We start from the raw sequence: 22,108 nt of genomic DNA on the forward strand, positions 1-22,108 counted from the left end.
GATAACCAAACTTTTTCATACATAGATTTCTGAATTATCAGATAGTAAAAACTGTGGGTGTCTGATTTCTAATTCACAAATGGATGAGTTTTCTTGGTCAATAACAATAATGTTAACAATATTGAAATTGTTTCATTTTTTTGTGTGTACATGGTGACAATTCCATGAAGAACCTTGAGTATTATCGATTTCATCATTATTATCCCCCGCCGAATCGAAGTTTTCGGAAGGGGGGTATTGTTTTGGCGTTGTCCGTCCGTCCGGTACCATATCTTGGTAGGCATTGATCAGAAAATGATCAAACTTGGTCAGAATATTCCCCTTGATCATATCTCGACCAGTTATAAAAGCTTTGCATGTTTGTTGTTTATCAAAGTATCTAAGAAGAAAGTGCCTAATAAGATAAATGTTCGATCAGATTTGGACTCTTCAAAAAGAGAAACAAGATCTAAACAGTCGAAAGGAGAGAAAAAGAAGGCAGAAAAGGACACTGAGGAGGACGATTCAGACCCAGAGTTTGATAGAGACCTTGAGAAAGAGATAGAAAGTCTTTCCAAGGAGACAAGGCTTACTAGGGCCAGAAAAAAGGATGGCAAGTCAGCACCATCGAGCTCCAAGGAAAAGAAGGATAGCAAGAAATCAGGTCTGTCCAGTCGTCAAATATAGCACAGGCCCAAATCAAGCTAGAGTTTGTAAAAAACTGGGTTTCACTATAGATTTATTTGGGCTTGTTTGTTAATATATATAATAGTTACATACCGGGTATAACAGGGCTTCTAAAAGTTTGGAAACTAAATCAGTCCGGACCTGGCGACATCCAATCTTAATTTCAAATGAGATTCTCATCGAGTCCGAACGTAATTAATTGCGGTCGGGTTATTAAGATATTCCTGAACGGGTCTGTTTATACCCGGTATGAACAGACCTGTTCAAGAATATCTTAATAACGAGTTTGTATTTGGGTTTGTTTATGCAAGATACAATCATATGACTCCCATTATAATTACATTTTTGTTAGTTTTTATTTTAAAAGTGCAGGTGTATTCAGTGGTGTATTAATAAGCAGTCTTTTACCTTTGAAAAGAAAAATAATTAAGTAAAACAATTAAGCTCACTTCTTATTGGGGTTGTCTTTTGTCATAACTGTAGGGCACATTAGATGAATTTTTTTTGATAGACAATGTTAAAAGCTTACAAAAGTACAACTAAAGTTACTTATATTTGTGGCAACATTTCACAAGCATTTAGGCATGCATGGCATTTTGACAGAAGTTGAATTGTTGTAGAACCTACAATGGCAGAATGTATAACATATATGACCAGGATATTATTTTAACACAGATAAAAAGAAGCAATTGATAGTATCCGACTCTGAGTCAAACAGTGATCTCGAAGATGGTGATAATGTTGGACCACCAGCAGATGAGGATCAGGACGATGATGATGAGGACACAGATGTATCTGAACAGCTCTCTCCTTCACAGATTAAGAAACTCAAACAGGTAGGCCTAAAGTATGGCAATTGATGTGTATTTAAAGCACTATACATTTCCTGTATGTAAATTTTGCAAAACTAAGTTTTCAAAATATGGTAAGCATTGAAAGTGAAAATTGTGCTAAAGTAAAATGAAAATTGTATATTCGAAAGGTGAGAAAAAAACTTACTGTTAAATTGTAAAGGTTAATGTATTTCTTACTGTCATTAACAGGCCCAGAAGAAGGCTGTTGAGGAAGAGAGTGACTTTGAAGAAGAGAATATTATAGACTCGGACATGTCCAGTGATCCAGGTAGGAAGAAGTGTCAGGACTATAATATGCAGTTGGGCCTCAGTATTATAAATTTTTCAAAATTTTAAAACTTTGAACTAGTGAAGAAAGTGTTTCTTATTAACCTTTCATGTTGTTACAGAGGTATCATTCCCAAAACTTGGCTCACCCAAGAAATCTGGCGGAGGAGGCAAGGGAGGTAAGAAGAAAAAATTGGAGATTGAAGAGCTGAGTGATGATTCTGACTTCATTGCTCCAAAGAAGAAAAAGAAGAAAGGGTTCAAGAATGACCTGTTGGAGGCAAAGATCTCAGACAGCGACGATGATGATAGTGATTCAGATAGCGGTGGGAGGAGAAAGAAAGGCAAAGCTAAAGGGTAGGTGTGCTCAGTTGTATACATGTATCTGGTTTTGAAATTGTGAAATCGTTAGTCTTCAGCTGTCAAAACTTGCCAATGAGGTTCACCATGCTGTGGCGTAGTTTTGCAGTTACACGTTATGTTCCATTCCATGTTATTCTTTGTTGCAATTGCATGGAAGAGCATTATGTCTGCATCAAAGGCTCTGTCATGTAGCCATTTGACATCTAGTCCAATATATTCATATTAAATTTTAATTTTTAAGTGCTCATGTAAAAGGAAAGTATTTAATGCAAAATTGAAGATGTATGAATTCTCATCTTTAAGTTCTCCCCTCCTCAACCTCCACCACACTCAAATATGCTGCTGTTTAGATTTAAATCTTTGTTATATACTGTTTCTTGTTGAACGAATCAACAGAAAGGGCAAGCGTAAGAAGGGTGCTGACAGTGACGACTCGGATGCTGAGTCAGACGGCGGGAAGAAAAAAGACAAGGGGAGAAAACGGCGCAGAATCAAGAGAATGCCCTCAAGTGAGGAAGAAAGAGAGCCAGGAGCGGTAGGGATTACTGAGAAATTTAGAATTCACGAGATTTATCTTAAGACTAGATCCTAAACTTATTGTATCATTGTTTGTTTCACTCAGTTCCACCAGTGGTTGTTTATAACCATGAGGCTAAAATGAAATAGAGTTGACTAATTTTGAAGCATAAAAGCGCCAGCGCCTTATACTTGTAAAGAAACCATTAATGTTTCATCTATGTTGTATTGGGATCTGGTTTTTCATGGAATTGATCATGGGATCTGTATCAGCCTATATAATGAAAGATCCAAATCAAATAAATAGTATAGCTTTGAATATAGCATCTTATTATGGTCATCTAACGTACTCTCCATGTTACCAGGATGATGGTCTAGAGGAAGGCGATGATGATGATGATAATACACCAGGCGGCTACCTGAAGCGGAGGAGGATTCGCAAGGTGCAGGGTACTAAGAAACTCGCGGAGGAGACAAAGGCTGCCCAGAAAGCTGAAGAAGAACGTAGGAAACGAATAGAAGAACGCCAGAAAGAGGTACAGTGTGTTCTTGTCTCAAAACTAATAATAAGTTTGTGTTCAAAGTGGTGTGGTTTTTGGCAGGGTTAAATTTGACATAATCAACATTTTACATTTAGATTTTATTGAGGAAAATAGTTTGCCTACCATTCAGGGCTTAACACTAATGGTAACCTGAGACATAATTTGTTGTTGACAGGATTGGGTCAACTGGGTAGGGAATCAGACGGGTCACTTAATACTGTAGTACCCAAGAAGAAAACAAAAAATAAATAGAAAACTTGCAATACCGATAAGTGAACAATCATTCCCTGTATAAAGCAGACGTCCACTGCCTAGTGTGACATCATTGAATGTACTAACATCAAATTTGATGTCCTTCATTGATTTTTTCTCAGCTACGACGAAACAATGGGGAAGACAATAGCAACCTCTAGTTGGTTTCGAAAGGCACATTTAACATAATTAATACATTCATTTCTTAGATAAAGTGGCGTATAGTTAGATTTCTTACGACAATTTTGTTTGAAATAGATTTGGGGGAAAAAACTGACTGGTTGTCACACATTTTTGCAGTCTATCGAATTGGCTAAGTTTCAAACAGAGGAAAATTTAAAATGTAATTTTTGGAACATTTAAATTTCAGCTTACTGTGAAGAAAGTAATAGTTTATACTTATGTTTTATTTTGTGGCCGGTATCTATAAAATGTCTTTCCTAACATTTTACATCATTTCCAAGCTGGAGTCAGTTTCCAAAATTTGGCGTTGTCAATAAAAATAATGTGCATAAATGTTTGAATTTTGTTGAAAGTCTTATTAAAGTAAAGCATTTTTGGCATTATACGAAAATTTTATCATATGACCAATGAGATACTGGTACTTAAAATTAGAAAAAGGACTAAAATATGGAAGAGATGTTTAATGAATACAGGCCATGTGATGTAGTTCTTATTAAGTCAAATTTTTGCATGCAGTTCAATGGTTATAGAATATTAATCGTTAATTTACAACATACAGAATCGTGAAAGCCACTTTTTTCACGCACAAGTTGTTGTTTTGAACGAACATGTACAAAGGTATTAACCTATTTTAAGATAAGGCCTTGCAGTTAATGAAATTGCCTGTAGTAGGCACAATTCATTAAAAGATCATAAGATACAGTTTTACAACCTAACAGACATAATATTGTAAGCATCCTGACTTGCTGAAAGACAGAACAGATTATGTAGGCTTTCCAGCATTCCTACGTTTTAAATAAATTTGTGAAAAAGCTGATTTATACCAGTAGATCAGTTTTTATCTTTGTGTGTTATAATTGTTACTTTATCCTGCTTTTTTGTCACATAAAAACTATTTTATTTTTTCTTTATTCATACTTTTGTATGAGACCCTGCTGGGGAGTCTGTGTTATGTGAAATCTTGATGACTAAAAAGGGCTCACATGCATCCAACTTTCTTAATCATTAAGGTTTCACATGAACTAAACTTTGTCTTTGTAACAAGCTGAGTTCCTGCTAAGGAGTTAATATCCCAACTTTTAGTACAATTCGTACGTGGAAGTGGAGGGTGGTGGTGAGGAAGATGAGGACGTCCCTGAGGGTACAGAAACAGTGAAAGTCGACAAACCAGACGATCCGACAGCCATTGCAAAGATTATTGGGTCCCCTAAAAAGATCCCTGTCACCACAAAGTGTGTTTTGGAGATGGACAAGGAGACAAAGAAACCGCTTATAGAGATTGATAGGACTCTAGTCAGAAAACTGAAGCCCCATCAGGTAGCAGGTACTGATGTTTCGGCATTTCTTGTTTTTGAACCTTGTTAACGGTTTCATTTTGTTACATAGAAATAAAAGACCTTGCCATTTAGAAAAGATTTGCTTTTGATCAAAGTCAAGCTGTAAGTTGCACTTTTATAGAGATTTGAAAAAAACTAGAATGTGATGATAAAAAAATAATCTTAGAAAGCTTTAGTATAATTCACTCTTAAGCTAAGGTTGATTGTGTAAAAGTATATGTAGTTAACATGTGATAAGTTATTACTAACTCCCTGTCAATCTATGTTATTTGTGGAAGATGGCCATTGTTCAAAATCAATGAGAGAAAGACCCCTTATTTTTGCACTTTTCAACCCCTTTCACCAATTTTTTCCTTTTAAATTTATTGGGAATGTTTTAATCGATATTGGAGAAAAATTTGTTTACTTTTCAGCATGGACACATGACCAAACAATAGCTATAAACAAGCATGTGTGTACTCATCCTATTTCATTTTTTCAGCCGTACGATTCATGTTCAACTGTTGTGTGGAAAGTGTTGCTCGTCTAAAGAAGGATGGAGGGGCTGGTGCAATCCTAGCTCACTGTATGGGCCTTGGAAAAACTCTGTCTGTATGTAAACTAACCCCTTTTACAATATTGTAACAGTCACTAAGTAGACTTGATGCCCTGTTAGATCTCTGTAGAATAAAAAATTAAAATAAAAAATGGGGAGACACATCATTTTTGCTTCAGTTTTGCTTCAGTTGTCTGTCCGTCCATCACAGATTGAGTGTGCTCCATTTCTATTGAACTGCTTAAAGGATTTTCAAATAACTTGCCACAAATGTTCACAATATTATTAAGAAGATGTGCTCGGTTCAATGTTATGGTCACACTAAGAGGTCAAAGGTCATTTGATTACACTTACTGTATGCTCCATAGGAGGTGATACGGTTGATGTATTCTAAAAATAACTCTCCAGAAATGTTTACATGGTGATATGATGTGCAGAGTGTGTGATGCAACTAGCTATGGTCACACTAAGCAGTATATGACTTTGTTTCTTGTTGACTCAATGTCTTGTGAACTGCTTGATGGATTTTGCAATGGCTCACCAAATTTTTTCACCATATGAGACAATGTGTAGAGCACATGTAACAACCAGCTCAGTTCAAGGTCACACTTTGTGGTCAATGGTCATGTTCACCGTATTGAGTTGTGATATTAAGATGAAGTGCAGGGCACATGTTACTATCAGCTTGGTTCAAGGTCACACTAAAGAGGTCAAAGGTCATATGACTGTATTTTGTGTCTGCTACACATCTCTGAATGAGATAATAATGACAGATATTTGTTTTTGTCATCAAAAACAACTATTTAGTTTTAATGAACCCTTGAGTGAGAATTTGTATTGGTTATATTTGTTAAAAAATTTAAACTTATGAATTTGTGCTAATTTTTCATGATATGCTTTAATAAGATATACCATCTATTTTTGCATGAAATAGAGAAATTCCAATGGTATAAGCTCTATTAAATTGTATCATTTAATTGTTTGCCAGATTAATTAGTTTCATTCGAAAGGGATTAACATTTTACTCGAAATAATAATACTGTTGTATATTTTTAGGTGATCACGTTTGTTCACACGCTGTTGAGACATGTAAAGCTCACAAAAATGACCAAATGTCTGGTTGTCTGTCCTCTCAACACATGTCTGAACTGGGTCAATGAGTTCGAGATCTGGCTCTCTGATGTGGACTATGAGATTGATGTAAGTAAATGCAATACTGTAGATGATGGTACACACCATGAGATGTATTGATAAAGCGTTGGAGTCAGGGCTTCTAAAAGTTTGATATCCTGATCGGTCAGGGCCTGCGACCCTGAATAAATTTCAGACGGATTGTTACTCCACTTTCTGTTAATGAAATCCATCCGGATCAAAATCAGTCTAGACTTGCAAATTATCAGTTTTTAGAAGCCCTGGTTGGCATTGTTGTTCATAGCCTTGAACCTCGATCATAACTCAATCTCATATTCATATGTAACTTGGTACATATATTGCCATAGTCATTATTTACACACATGTTTAGCAAGGTGCTTCGCTGATTTAATAATGATTGAGTTTTGCCTTTTGTTCGACTGAAAAAACAACATTTAAATTTGCTCTACAATGCTTTTTTGTTGATAACAGGTCTAGAAAAAATGAATATTGACCTAGGTCTAACATGTTTAAGCATCATTTATAATGATATGTTAGAAATAACTATAATATTACTGCCGTCATCGTTTCATAGTCATTCATGGATTTAATAACAGGTATACGAGATGTCAAAGGTAAAACAGAACTTTGAGCGGGCTCAGATGCTAAAAGAGTGGCATGAGAGTGAGGCGGGCGTGATGATCCTGGGCTACGACATGTACAGGAACCTCGTGCAGGGCTCACACTGCAAGAACAAAAAACAGAAGAAAATATTCTATGAGACCTTGGCAGATCCTGGTAGGTGGATGACCATTGGCTTCAGAGATCATACACTGTGGCTTGAATAACATAACATTTACTGTCTACAGAGTATTTAATAACATTTACTACAGTCATTGGAATTTGACTTTTGGATGAACAAGCTTGAATTCTTACACTAGAGCTTGGCATCAAAAAATCAACAGGCCCAGCTGTATATGTTTAAGAATTTGAGAAAGCCTGATAAGCCTTATTTCAATGCAGAGCTTGTGTGTTTGCAATTATTTTATCCACTGCTACTGTAGGCAAACAACTACTTCCAGTCATTATTTACCTTTTTAAGCCAATCATAAATTCTTCAAGAGATTGCCTTCGACTAAATATCAATTGTGTAATAGAAACAAGAAATTGCATTGTTTTATTTTTATTAGCCAAACAAGGTTACAAAAAAAAATCCCTTTAAATCAATGAGTTAAGTAAATTACCATATTTGCGACTGGTTGGAAAATTAAAATCTGAAAGCAATATAAATACATTCTAAGAAACAGAAATAAACATTTAAACAAAACGTCTAAACAAATAGATCTATTATATTTAATGGGAAAGAAGCAGAAATAAATGGGATTTTTTTTATTAGGCCCAGACCTTGTTGTCTGTGACGAGGGCCACATCTTGAAGAACGACCAGACGACCCTGTCCAAGGCAATGAACAAAATAAAATCCCAACGAAGAGTTGTCCTCACCGGCACGCCACTACAGAACAACTTAGGAGAATGTAAGCAATATTGTCATTCTATTGTATAGAAAAATCTGATCATGTTCATTTGTTCGGAATCTTCCTTATTGCCCATTCTATTTAAGTTTTGGACATTCAAAAAGTATTCAGGTAATCAGGTATGATAAATGCAGTTATGTTCAAAAGCTCATTGATTAATACAACTCCTGGAAATGAGCCGATATCTGTAAACAATTTAAAGAGTCTTTCGCTCGCTTAAATTTTGTCATTCCAAAATGTATATTTTTTTGGTCTGAATAAATTTTTAACATCACCATTTTTGCAATGTTCCACACTGACTCATAATGAAAATTGTGATTGGTGATTTTGTGGCAATGTGCATTTTTCAGACGTATCGGTTCCTGAGTAATTGCATAGCATGATCCTCTAGATAAGATTGGAGTTTGAAACATTTGGAAATGTCATTTAAAACCTGCTAAAGCTTACGCAATCAATAAGATCATTTTTTAAGCATTTTCAAATCAGCACGCGATATAAAGTGGTAACTTGGTTATGTACTGCCAAAGGCGATGTGACCGTTGCTTTATGTTTGACTAGTGCAGTAAGCATTCTGACATCTACACTCAACCAAATGCAACGTCGGAATAGTAAACAAATAGTTATTTGGTAATACTATTCAGAAAAAAATCAATTTTTCTCCCTTAAAAGCGGTGTTTAAAAAATTGAGAAGATTACATCCTCATTATTTTATAGTTTCTAAACATGAAAACTGTTGGTCAGATGGACCAAAACTCTTACATCAAGTCAAAATTTAATGGTCAGGACTGTCAGACTGACAGTTTTCACAAAGTCTGCTCTTAAATCTCTTGTGCTTACCTTACCACATATATTTATCAAATGCCTTGATATGGTTACATGTATGCATTAGTATTATCATGGACAATCATTCTTTTTCTTTCCCAGACCACTGCATGGTGAACTTTGTAAAGCCAAATCTACTGGGTACGCGGAAGGAGTTCTACAATCGGTTTGCCAACCCGATAACTAACGGACAGTGTAGCGACTCTACGCCGATGGATGTGAAAGTGATGAAAAGACGAGCCCACATTCTGCACGAGCTGCTGGATGGAAGTGTGCAGGTAATCATTTGGTCTTAACAAAGTTATTTTATGGATGTTAGGGGCATGTTTAAAAGGAGTGTATGACAAAATTATATTTTAATTGAATATTATGAGATTGTCAGTTAAATTAAGAACTTCTAAAATAAACGTGGAGAAATATTTTTTAAGCAAAACTGATAGTTTTAGTAAAGCATTTATGAGATTGCTTCAAAATTGCAATTTTCCAATATCCAACATTTTCCCTACAGAGAAAGGACTACTCCGCTTTGACAAAGTACCTACCGCCCAAGTTTGAGTATGTTGTGTCTGTACGTCTGTCCAAAGTCCAGATGCAGTTGTACGAGAAGTACCTCGAGTTGTCTGGAATCATGGGCGCTGACATGACACGCACTAAGGGGGCGCGACTCTTCAAGGACTACCAGGCACTGATGAGGATCTGGACACATCCCTGGGTGATGAAACTTGATGAAATCAGGCAGGAAAACAAGGTAAGATGCCACAGGATGTATTGTGCTGTAAGTCTTTTTAGTTTTGGGAACTTTTGAAAGATTCTACCTTAAATGCAAAGGGTCATCTTTGAGCTCCCAAAAATACTCAGTATAAAGGTTAAAATTGCAGTCCCTAGCTTGCAAATGACATCAGAACGTGCCTCTGATTTAAAAGGGAATGTGGATTGAAACTACATTCAATTATATTTTACTTTATGTATTTATCATATAACTTGCCTTTAATTTTAATTTAATATTAATGATACTATTACTGTATTACAGCTACAGTCAAAATTTGCTATGTAGAAGTTGTTGGGACTTGGGAAAAACTTTGAGATAACAAACCATCGACAAAAAATGTATAACTAAACCGAACACTTTCGAAAAAAGATGAACATGACCAGAACATCAAGATAACAGAGTTTGACATAGTAACTGTACATGAATATTCACAGTATATCTACAAACTTCACATGAATGGGAAAATTTGTGCATTTCTAGAGATTGCAATTTAAGGATGTTACAGTTATTCTGTATTTAACAAGAATGAGATAAGACAATTGCCATGTTTTACAGAGGCAGTTCAGCGATTCTGAAGACTCCTTTGTGGATGACGGGGATACGGATGAAATGGATTCGTTCATAGATGACTCTTCTACATCTAATAGCGATAATGACAACTTGAGTGATTCGGACAACGACAAGAAGAAATCCAAGAAGAAGAAAGGCAAAGGGAAGAAGAAAGCTGGGTCGTCATCATCGGATGACGAGAAAAAGTAACAAATATTCTCTTGTTTCCTGCTTGGAGAAATACCTTGTGTTAATATTGTTCAAACTAATTGGCTGCCCATGTTGATGATAAGGAAGGAGGTTTAATCAGCAGTACCAATTTCTTGAACAATCTTAAATCCCTTAAAACAGGATCTGCACAATATTTTTGTTTGGGTATAAGCATAACAGACTCCTTTTAAAAATATCGCAAATAATTGTTTTCCAAAACTAAGTTTAAGAAGGTAATTTGACGAAGTTTAATAAGATACTTAAGCATGGTTAAGCTTGAGACTTTTTGTTGAATTTGGACTAGAATTTCAAGTGAAGGATCGCGCCTTTCTAATTCTGCTTAAAAAGTTTTGTTCACTTAGTTTGTGAATAAGTGCACTCATAGAGTCTTTAAAGAGTATGTCTAAGTCTTTTTTAACACCCGCACATGTATGACCGATACAGCAACTGTCATAGGGGGGCAAGATATCTCTCCTCCCTCATTATTGATTTGTTTATTTCAGGAAAGAGGACAAAGATGAGGTGGTGAAAAAATGGACCTCTAAAAGAAGAGGCAATGGTGAGTTTTTTGAGTAAAGGATAAATGGTGTGTAAAAATAATTGGTCACCCAGTAAGTTATTAGTCAGAATCCGACTGAAAATGGAGGCATGTTTAGCCTTCAACATACATTTGAACTCTAAAATCCAGTTACATTGTATTTATATGTGATTCAAATTGACACAACATAACAACAACTTCTGTTTTGTAACGGCCACTGCCCACCCCATTCCACTATAAAAGCTATGAGACAGCTCTGAACTGTTCCTTTATTAAAAATCACATTATTATTATTTCGTTTATTATTGATCTGCTTACAAGGGTTGGACACTTAAGGTAGTCTGTGACTCCATTTTTTTATCGGGAATCCCCAAGATTTTATGGAATGGCAGTCCGCTAGATCAGCATTTAATTCAATAGGAATATTTAATAACAAACCTATGCTTTATCTTTTAGACATTTGAAATCATTCAAAGCTTAATCTTGTGTAAATATTGCACATTTAATAGATTTTATTTAAATATTTCTCCTTTCTTTATGGCAATGAATTTATCATCTTAAACTGCAAGACTATTTTATGAATGACTCTGACTCCTAAACATGTAAGTTGGATGTCTGATGGACTGCTGTTCAAAAACAGTAAGTGTTGAATACTGCTCCTAAAAGAGTTTGATTTACAGAGGAGGGAGCCGGCTCATCTTGGATGGAGGATATGGGATATGGCGGACCAAAGGAGTTGACGACCGAATGGTGGGCAGAGTTTGTGAAGGAAGAGGATGAACACAAACTTGAACTCTCTGGCAAACTCATGCTGCTGTTTGAGATTCTGAAGCTGTGTGAGGATATCGGCGATAAAGTGTAAGTGCTGTTGTTTTACTTGTGTGATTTTTGAGAAAAAGATGTTTTCTTCAATATACCTTCACAAGTATTCCTTAATGTCATCTTTAAAATATGCTATTATTTTATTCTTTAGTATTTGCCCTGCTTTTATTTTATTCTTTAATATTTGCCCAAGTCGAGCAATAACATTCAGTTTAAAGGCTGCATTAAGTGGTCACCACTTTTGCGATAAATCTACATAAAAAGTGTTAAATAAGTTTTCCTTAATGGTTAAATATGCAAGATTGGACTGAACTTTTATTGAAGATTTTTCTAATGAATTTCTTAGTTATGAGTTTTAGGTCAAAATCTGTTCAAAACAGTTTGTTGAATATACCGGTATTTGTAAAACTCTATTTCTTTCTTCAGTTTGGTGTTCAGCCAGAGTCTCCTCTCTCTTGACATCATAGAGGACTTTCTGGCCAAGATAGATGCAGCAAACCAGCCTGATGCTGCTGGGGAAGGTGACGGGGCAAAGAAGGACCCAGAGACTGCTGAAAAGCCTGCAGTGAATGGAGATGCCGAGAAGGTGACGGCAGAAGGCAGTGGAGATGGGTTGGCAGCTGGAAGCAAAGCGGTTGAGGAGAAGGAACTCACTGCAGAAGAGAAGATAGCTAAGGAGTTGAAAGAAAGAGTAGGTGGTTATGAAATGCTAACTTGTCCAATGGCAAATCTGTAAGAACTATGACTATTATGTTTGTAAGAGATGAATGATCACTGAATGTTACAATTGATGGTAAATCTAATAAAATGTCTTTCTCACACTGAACATGAAAATTCATAAGCCGAACCTCATAAATGGTAAAAATCTTGTGCTTTGGACTATGATGATTAAGTAAGCACTGATCTACATTTTCCTTCCCTTTCTTCTAAACAGCTGTCCCAGTTTGGCAAGTGTTGGACAAAGGGTGCAGACTATTTCCGTATGGATGGGTCCACCAGCTCAGTACACAGGAAGGCTGCACAGGACCAATTCAATGATCCAGAAAACTTTAGGTTGAAAATTTCTATACTTTGTGTGTTAATACAGAAGAACTTTTTGAATTTTCTACACCAGGTAGTTTGTCTATTACTGTGAAATCATTTATATTCGTTGGCATGAAATTTCGTGGTTTGCCGAAAAATTACAATTTCGTGGGTACTTGAATTCGTGGTTTTTCATTTTTGAAATTAATAATAATTGAAACTGCGATCATTCTAGATCGTCTGCATTATCTCCACGCGCTGGCCCGTGATTTCCGTCTTCTACGTCACTCGGTTTATGACACTCGCTAAAGTGGTACGACATGCCAATTAGTGCATATCAATTATTGATTTAATTGAAAAATAAGGTCATAAAAGAAGATGTACCCTGATCATAACTACAAGTTAAGTCCGATAGGCGAAGCCATTGAATGCCAATTAAGAATTTTGCAAACTGTGAAAACACAGAGATGGTCCGTATATTTGAGTAAACAATCCCTTAAAAATTGCTGATGTCTACAAATTCAATCACTTTTGAATATCATCTCATTTCAATATTTATTCACACGTTTTTGTTTAATAAGTATATTGAACGCGTTGTTTTGTACATTGTCACGTTGGGTGCTCAGTAACCTCCAATGTAATCGATTAATTATTTCATTAAATGAAAAAAATCGAGAACAAACACTCATCACTCACATCTTGTAAACTTGGAGATTTTCATGAACAGCACATGTTGAGGCACGTGCTTCAGATTTATAGTGAGACGGATATTTGCGCTGTATACTGCGGCCTCTGTAACGAATAAACTAGACTATGTACATAACATGGCAATTAAAAAAGTGAATAAAGGGTTTATATTTCGTGGGATCTTGAATTCGTGGATCACCCAATCCACGAAAACCACGAACATTAATGATTTCACAGTAATACAGTAGACTGAGACTATCAGCAGACAATTAACATGTAAGGTGAATATTTTTATATTTCTAGGAATTTGTTATATAATGGTTATGGTTAGTAACTATTGTTGACCCGGTCAAGAAAATTGTTGTAGCTATAGATGCTTATGTGTTAAGAGCTGTGGATTATTAATTTTGTTTCCATAGAATAAATAATCATTTGATTAGGTTAAGCCATGTTCTGATAACACAGCTATTAACACAAGAATGTGTATAGTTCATTTAACCATGGTTTTAGTGGCTAGTATCCTTTAAAATCTGATAATATGATACTTATACTAATGAAACCAAGCATAACCCGTCAAACAATGTTGTTATTGAATAATTTCAGAGCCCGATTGTTCTTGATCTCAACAAAGGCTGGTTCGCTTGGAATCAACCTTGTGTCGGCCAACCGTGTCATCATCTTTGATGCCTCTTGGAATCCCTCTCACGATATCCAGTCAATTTTCCGCGTGTACAGATTTGGTCAGATTAAACCTGTCTATGTGTACAGATTCCTGGCACAGGTCAGTGGAGCAAGTGGTTGTAAATAAATTAATAATGAATTTCACATGGCCTAGTATATACTATCATTGAAAAATTGGACCCGCCAAAATTCTGGAAACATGTAAACAACAGAAACATAAAGAGCAAGTAGTAAAGGGAAAGATTACCCATCTTTAATGTATTATGCTTAGTGAGAGAGTTGCCCAGGAAAAGTTAAAAATGGCAGTTGAAACCTCAATAATACAAAGAAGGCTACAGGGACATACCCACTAGTCGAAAATCAAAAAACCCTGTTAAGAGGCGCAAGGCAAGCCTCATTGTTCTGAAATGGGTTTGCTGAATGCAAGTAGAACTTGACTGCATTTGAAATCATTCTGTAGAAAACATTCCACAATATTTGCTTTGCCACAGGGTACAATGGAAGAGAAGATCTATGAGCGACAGGTGACGAAACAGTCCTTGTCTCAACGCGTGGTGGACGAACACCAAATCGAGAGCCACTACACATCGTCTGATCTCGCGGAACTTTACCGGTTCACACCTGACCGGCTAGATGACCCAAACAGAAAGGAGAGACCACTACCCATGCTACCAAAGGTTTGTTGACAATCTGAAGCAATCTAATTCAGATGATTTTGAAGGTTATCTATATTCTACATGTATGATCACCTTCACCTTCCTTTACTGAGCCCATATTACCTGACTCCTGGAGTTGCAGAATTGTGTTTTTTTTTAATGTAACACATTTCATTTTTGTTACTTCTTCAATAAAAATGTGTGTATGATGGTAAAGACAGTTATTTGTACCATAAAGAACAATTCTCACAATTGTTGCTTTAAAAATTAGAATTAGAATAGAATTTATAACAAATAAAGACTCCTTAGATTTACAGAGTCCTTGACATTCTATTGTACATGCTTATTTTGTTATTTATAGGATCACATGTTAGCTGAGCTTATGACAACTTACAAGGAGTGGATCGTGACATTCCACGAGCATGACTCCCTCCTGGAAAATGTTGTGGAACAGGAACTGACGGAGGATGAGAAGAAAGCGGCCTGGGAAGACTATGAGAACGAGAAGAAGGGACTCAATAATAGTAAGATTCGTGGCTAATACATTCCTTATTGTTCACTTTTAAAAACTTGAAGCTTTGGAAGAACATTGTAAAAAAGTGTCATTTGTTTGAAAATGTATATTGTGTTGCATGGAAGCATTTTGTTTTTGCAGCGTTGTTACTAATATTATTATGTTATGTAATTCTTTGTATTAAAGTTTAATTTAGTATCCTGCACGATTCATTCCATACTTCCAGTGCGAATGATGGGAGGTGTGCCGAATCAAGGAGCCTTCATGAACCAGCAGTACTTGGCCACCCAACAGATGAACATGCAGAACCTTCTCCTCCAGGGCCAGGCCTCCCTCGGCCAGCCCGCCGTGCTCCAGATTGTACAGGATCTCAAAGCTAGGGTAGGTGCATTTACTTTTGGTTAAAATCATGTTTGTTATGAATGCAAATATGTTGACACTTTCAAATGAAGATGGCCATCCATATGATTCAGAAATCAAACAGGATTGTATATATATATATAGGCAAATATGTTTAGCTGTGTGAATAATAAAGATTAATTTAGCAGTGTTCTGCCAAGGATTGAAAAAGATGGGGCCGAATGGCCCAGCAGTCATGAAAATTAGGGGCCATTTTCAAAAGTGAAGGGCCATGACCTTTTCCAGGGGAAAAATGAAAACTTTTAAATGAAAGTGTTTTATTTACCCATTATATACATGGTGTAACATCCACATGACATCAGTATTTTCAAATATTGGACAGATCAATTTAACATTTAGAAAAAAACTATAAACATGGCACAATTGAGACACAATGATATACGTTAATGAACAGTTTCACATGTCAATGTGTTGTTATGCTTTATCAGGGATGTGATTGACTGATTGATTGAGGGGCACTTTTGGGGTCAAAAGCACACTGCCGTAGAAGAAAAACTGGCTCAAAAGGACACTAGTATCTTTTTTAATCGGATAAAAAAAAAAAATCTTTTTTGGGGGTGGGGGGTTCTTGGGGCCATTAGATCCGCGTAATTCCGCAAATCCGCAGACAAATCACATCCCTAAATTATAACCCTCCCCACCCAGGAACATTTTCCTCCGTTTTGCTTTTTACTCTAATGCACCAGGGCCTCATTGAAATTGGATTTGTTTATATCTCCCCCCTCTAATTTGAGTTGTTTTCTTTTTCTCAGCCATGATGATGACATTGAATTTGGTAAAAAAATATACGCCCCCTCACGGTTGGATAGTTAACGTATACGGACCAATGAAAATCGTTGTTTTATCGAATGAATGCTGTGCTGTAAAACTTCTGAAAAAGAAATCAATTAAGTCAAAACAAAACGGCTGTTTAAAAATTCGATTAAGTCAAAACGGCTTTTCGAAAAATGGGCGCGCCGATCGGCCCGTCTACAGGTATTTCGTTGCGCCATCCCGATTTTTTCTACGCCAATGGCGCAAGGCCGCGTCCTTGGCAGAACACTGATTTAGTCAATAAGTTTACATTGTTAATTAAGAGTGAATCATGCTCTCTATAATCACTGCATCTCTAAATATGCTTTAAAAAAAAAAGTAAAAAAAAATACACTTAAATATTTCAGTGCCAGGTATGCCAAACGGTGCTGCATTGAAAGTCTATACCCAAGACCTGTATATCTTAACATGTGCTGATATATTTCAGTTCCCGAACCTTCCCCCTGAAGTGTTCCAGCAGCGAGTCCAGGCTGTGTTGAGACAAGTGATCACAAACCAGATCATGCAGCAGTCAGAGATACAACGCAGACAGGTACACACTTTGATTTGATGTTATTTGGCATATTTCAAATTGGCAAGTGCCATACAATATACTTACCTGTATCACTATAGTACAAGTTGGAAGGTGTGCAAGTCAAGGTCCTTGAATGTTCTTTTGTACATTTGTTTTTCATTCAAATGTTCATTTACCGGATCTATTTATACTGGTCTGTTGCAATTTTCCTTGTCCGGAGCATGACTGGTAAGCTACTGATAGGATTTAATTCAATATCATACAATGGAGGAACATACTGAGAGGAAGTGCAGTGTACAGGAACCATAGCTGTTAATTGCTGAGTGTTGCACTTTGTTACTTTTTCTTGCCCGCAGCATAACTTCTAAATTATTCATCAATCATAAATATATCTTGACTAATTATAGAGTTATTGCCCTTTGTTACATGTCCTTATTTTTAAAACTATTGGATGGAATTTTATAAAACTTAATACCATATGTATAATTGCACAAGTTGCTTCTGTAATGTAATACATTGCCAATACAGCATAGGTCTCTTGTTTCTCAGAATTATGGCCCTTTTTAGCTCGACTATTCGAAGAATAAGGAGAGCTATACTACTCACCCAAGCGTCGGCGTCACCCCTTGGTTAAGGTTTTGTGTGCAAGCACACATAGGTTAATATCTCAGCAACTACTTGAGGTATTGCATTGAGACTTTATACAATGGTACTCAACCATCCAACCTACTTAATTGACCAAGTTTGATAACTCTACTTTGCATTTAATGCAAATAATAGGCCTTTATTAATTGACTTAGAAATTCTGGTTAAGGTTTTGCGTGCAAGCACACATAGGTTAATATCTCAGCAACTACTTGAGGAATTGCATTGAGACTTGATACAATGGTACTCAACCATCCAACCTACTTAATTTACCAAGTTAGATAACTCTAGTTTGCATTTAATGCAAATAATTGCCCTTTATTATTCAACTAAGAAATTCTGGTTAAGGTTTTGCATTTAGCACACATAGGTTAATATCTTGGCAACTACTGGATGAATTGCATTGAGACTTTATAAAATGGTACTCAACCATCCAATCTACTTAAATAACCAAGTAAGATAACTCTTAGTTTGCATTAAATTCAAATAATGGCCCATTTTTTTTATTCAACATAGAAATTCTGGTAAGGTTTTGCATGTAGCCACTTTTAAGTCAATGCTTCAGCAAATACATCATGTATTGCATTGAAACTTTACACACAGGCTCCCAACCATTTAACCTTCTTATTTAATCAAGTAAGATAACTCATTTTTGCCCCTTTATTATGCAACTTAGAAATTCAGGTTAAGGTCTTGCATGTTAGCATGAAAAGCGGCGGAATAGTCGAGTGCGCTGTCTCTGTGACAGCTCTTGTTTAGCTTAGAATTTGCCACAAATTGGTGTCTGGAAGATTATGGCAGGTATTATGAATTTAAAAAATTATTTGCCCTCTTGTTTAAAAGTGTCACCTGCAGGTCAAGTTCTACTTTGTTTACAAGCCACCAATGTTTGACAGAGTTATTGCCTCTTTTCACAGAAATTCATTGCCATTCCATTGTCCAGTAGGCATGCAGGGGTGTTCGTCACTACTGTGACAGCTCTAGTTAATTTCTGTATTGGTTCAATATTCTGCCTATTAAATAAGGTATTGGAAGAATAACAAATTCTTTTGTGTACATTTACCTAAAAAATACCTTGCTGCCTCATTTAAATTGTGGAAAATCTTAACCAACAGATTGAGCAACAGCGTATGAATGAGCTGAATCGTCTCAACCAGCTGAAAGCCCAGATCCAGCGCCAACAGCAGATGCTTGGTGGCCAGGGCGGAGGGTTCAATATGGGTGCAGGGCGTGGACTTCCTGCTAGTGGTAGTTTCGCTAATCTAGGTGGGGCTGCAGGCTCTGCTAGTGGGCTACAGTCATCGGGCTCTATGCCAAACTTACAGCGCCATCTCATGGGTCTTGCAGCTGACCAAAATGCTCAAACCCGCAAGACCAACACCCCACCACCAAAGCCCAAGTAGCTGATTTGTAGGGACTTCTTTACTTCTTTTGGTACAAATTCATGAACATTATGTCATCCGCCATTTCTAGACATTGTATTGGTATCATGACTCAAAGGTTTCTGGTGGTAATTGTGTAATTTATGCTTTAACAAGCTTTACATTTGAAAAAAATGAACTAATTTAATTCTGTACTAAGTAAGCATTCTTTTAAAATGAAGGATATTACTAACTTGATAAACTGATCTTTTCAAGTGTTATGTACTAAGTCAGCATTCTTTAAAAATAAAGATTATTACTTTCTTGATTTACTGATCTTTACAAGTGTCGCTACTTGTATATGTATATCGCTGGGCGAAAGTGGCAAGGTGCTTGATGCTTCTTAATAAAATGCTCCAAAAACAGTCTGTCTTTCACCCCTTAATCTTAACAATCAATTGAAATTTCATCAAGACAAAAGAAATCCTCCTTCTTTTTCACAAGTGAGTCCTGGAAGAGATGATTTCTGTAGCTAAAATAATACATATTTTTGTAGGACATGGTATTGTGATTCTTATTGTTAGTGTGTTTGTAAATAAGTGTGTAGTTTTGATGGATTAACGAAAAATGATTTTAAAGTCAAGTCATTGGGAGGGTATTTAATATTGTATTAGTTGAAAGGTATTCATGTATGTAATTGATATTTTACTGTGTTAATAAGTGTGTAAACTTTCAAATGAAACTTATGACTGATTTTATTTATGAATATCGTTATAAACGATAATGTCTGACAGTATTTCTTTTTGACACATGTCCGTTTACGTTGTCACACATTCATTATGTTGCTTTTAGTTATGTGTTGATCATGCACTCGAAGCTTCTAATCAAACATGCTTGTCCATTGGTTGCTATAAGGGTGTATAAGCAGTCGGATTTAGGAGGCTTATAAGCGCTTAGGTAATTAATGGACATGTAACTTGCAAACTGAAAATTGTTTTTAAATCCCTTTTTGGCCAGTCTGGTTTTTTTTTAAAGATAAAAGGCAAGATTTTGTCATAGCCTTGGCGGTTTTGTGTAAATCTTAAATTTTGGTCATAACTCACAAGATGTAAAAAGTATTCAAATGAAACTTGGTACACATGTTGCCTTAGACAAAAGCCACATGTTAAGCAAGGCCCATAACTCCGGCTTTACTAATCTTCGAGTAACGCCTCTTGTTCGAGAGGGTAAAGTGCATTCCCTGGTGTTTGCTTTGTCCCGCTCTTGTTAAGCTATATACCATCATTCATGTAACACTCATTTTGAGTATATCCATAATTATGATACAACCTCAGTCATCAAAATTAGACTTTTGGATGAACAAGCTCGAATTCTTAAACTATTACTTGGCATCAAATTTTTGAACAAGCAAGCCCTGCTATATAAAATTCAGAATTTGAGCAAGCCTGAAAGACATTTTACCAGTGCAGGGCTTGCAGGCTTGAGATATTTTCGACCACTGCAATCTGTATTTCATGATCAGTTTCTCAGATTGAAGTCTTTACAATATATTTTGGTAATCTATTATTACCAACTTATTGAATGGATGTTGCATTGTTTATCTGAAATAACGTTGAAAAAGGTATTCCTTATTTATTGCTAAATTATCACTGATTTTGATTATATTTTGTAATACATGTACGGTACTAGTACAAGTCACTTTAAGATGAAAGAAAAACTGGTAAATTAGAATTCAGATTATTTTACTGCTGGTGATTGCAAATAAATATTACCATAGATGTCAATCCTATTCTATGAAATTTAAATAAATTGTAATTGTGTTGCCTTTACATTTTGGCAAGTAATTGACAGTTTCCTTCGTTTAAAATTAGAAAATAAGGTTCTATTGACAAAATAACATACATCTCAACTTACTTCATTGTAATTTTGTACTCAGATTTGAACTTGCCATTGTTACAATACATATATGTTAAGACTTACAATTGTTATATATTAATATTCAATTTCAATACATGTAATTTGCCCTTCACATCATGAATAAACTAAGAAATCAATGACTCTTCTTACTCTCAATTGTCATAGCTGTCCGACCTTTGGCGCCTGTGATCTTCAACTTGCCTGAACATCCATTCTTCATCAACATTGGTGTCAAGTTATTTCTAAAACTCTCTTATGTTGACTTTGTTGTTTACAAGACATAAAAAATGTAATTTTCATAGAACGTTTAATTTTTTTTGGAAATAAGTTTCTTTGAAATTTTGACAAAATCTTCATTAACACATTCCATGAGAAAATATGTTTTTATGCCCCCGAAGGTGGGCATATTAAAATCGCACCGTCCGTCCGGCTCTGTAACTTTCCCTTGTATGGACAGATTTTAAAATAACTTGCCACATGTGTTCCACTTACCAAGACGACGTGTGGCGTGCAAGACTCGTGTCCCTACCTCAAAGGTCAAGGTCACACTTAGTGTTTATTCACAATGGAGTGCTGCATATAAGGACATAGAGTATAGGTTGTCGTGTCCGGGCTGTAACTTTCTCTTGTATGGACAGATTTTAAAATAACTTGCCACATGTGTACCACATACCAAGACGACGTGTCGCGTGCAAGACCCGTGTCCCTACCTCAAAGGTCAAGGTCACACTTAGTGTTTATTCACAATAGAGTGCTGCATATAAGGACATAGAGTATAGGTTGTCGTGTCCGGGCTGTAACTTTCCCTTGTGTGGACAGATTTTAAAATAACTTGCCACATGTGTTCCACATACCAAGACGACGTGTCGCGTGCAAGACCCGTGTCCCTACCTCAAAGGTCAAGGTCACACTTAGTGTTTATTCACAATGGAGTGCTGCATATAAGGACATAGAGTATAGGTTGTCGTGTCCGGGCTGTAACTTTCT

The 22,108-nt window shown here is 36.1% G+C and overlaps 1 protein-coding gene across 1 annotated transcript in view; it reads left to right on the forward strand.

Moving 5' to 3' along the window:
* The window catches only part of LOC128227093 (transcriptional regulator ATRX-like), a 32,813-nt gene extending 11,555 nt beyond the window's left edge, over positions 1-21,258 (forward strand). Inside the window, exons 7-30 of the mRNA XM_052937299.1 lie at positions 419-643; positions 1,342-1,502; positions 1,710-1,788; positions 1,910-2,144; positions 2,547-2,685; positions 3,032-3,202; positions 4,727-4,967; positions 5,462-5,571; positions 6,572-6,715; positions 7,264-7,444; positions 8,043-8,180; positions 9,105-9,280; positions 9,511-9,750; positions 10,327-10,526; positions 11,034-11,089; positions 11,749-11,926; positions 12,317-12,581; positions 12,825-12,943; positions 14,204-14,381; positions 14,773-14,958; positions 15,299-15,461; positions 15,678-15,832; positions 17,112-17,216; positions 18,959-21,258. Coding sequence (XP_052793259.1) covers positions 419-643; positions 1,342-1,502; positions 1,710-1,788; positions 1,910-2,144; positions 2,547-2,685; positions 3,032-3,202; positions 4,727-4,967; positions 5,462-5,571; positions 6,572-6,715; positions 7,264-7,444; positions 8,043-8,180; positions 9,105-9,280; positions 9,511-9,750; positions 10,327-10,526; positions 11,034-11,089; positions 11,749-11,926; positions 12,317-12,581; positions 12,825-12,943; positions 14,204-14,381; positions 14,773-14,958; positions 15,299-15,461; positions 15,678-15,832; positions 17,112-17,216; positions 18,959-19,246 — 4,133 coding nt within the window. The 3' untranslated portion in view covers positions 19,247-21,258. The remainder of the gene's footprint in view (positions 1-418; positions 644-1,341; positions 1,503-1,709; positions 1,789-1,909; positions 2,145-2,546; positions 2,686-3,031; positions 3,203-4,726; positions 4,968-5,461; positions 5,572-6,571; positions 6,716-7,263; positions 7,445-8,042; positions 8,181-9,104; positions 9,281-9,510; positions 9,751-10,326; positions 10,527-11,033; positions 11,090-11,748; positions 11,927-12,316; positions 12,582-12,824; positions 12,944-14,203; positions 14,382-14,772; positions 14,959-15,298; positions 15,462-15,677; positions 15,833-17,111; positions 17,217-18,958) is intronic.
* Positions 21,259-22,108: the final 850 nt, after the last annotated feature.

Source organism: Mya arenaria, chromosome 3, assembly GCF_026914265.1.
Source record: "Mya arenaria isolate MELC-2E11 chromosome 3, ASM2691426v1".
NCBI classification, from domain to species: Eukaryota; Metazoa; Mollusca; class Bivalvia; order Myida; family Myidae; genus Mya; species Mya arenaria.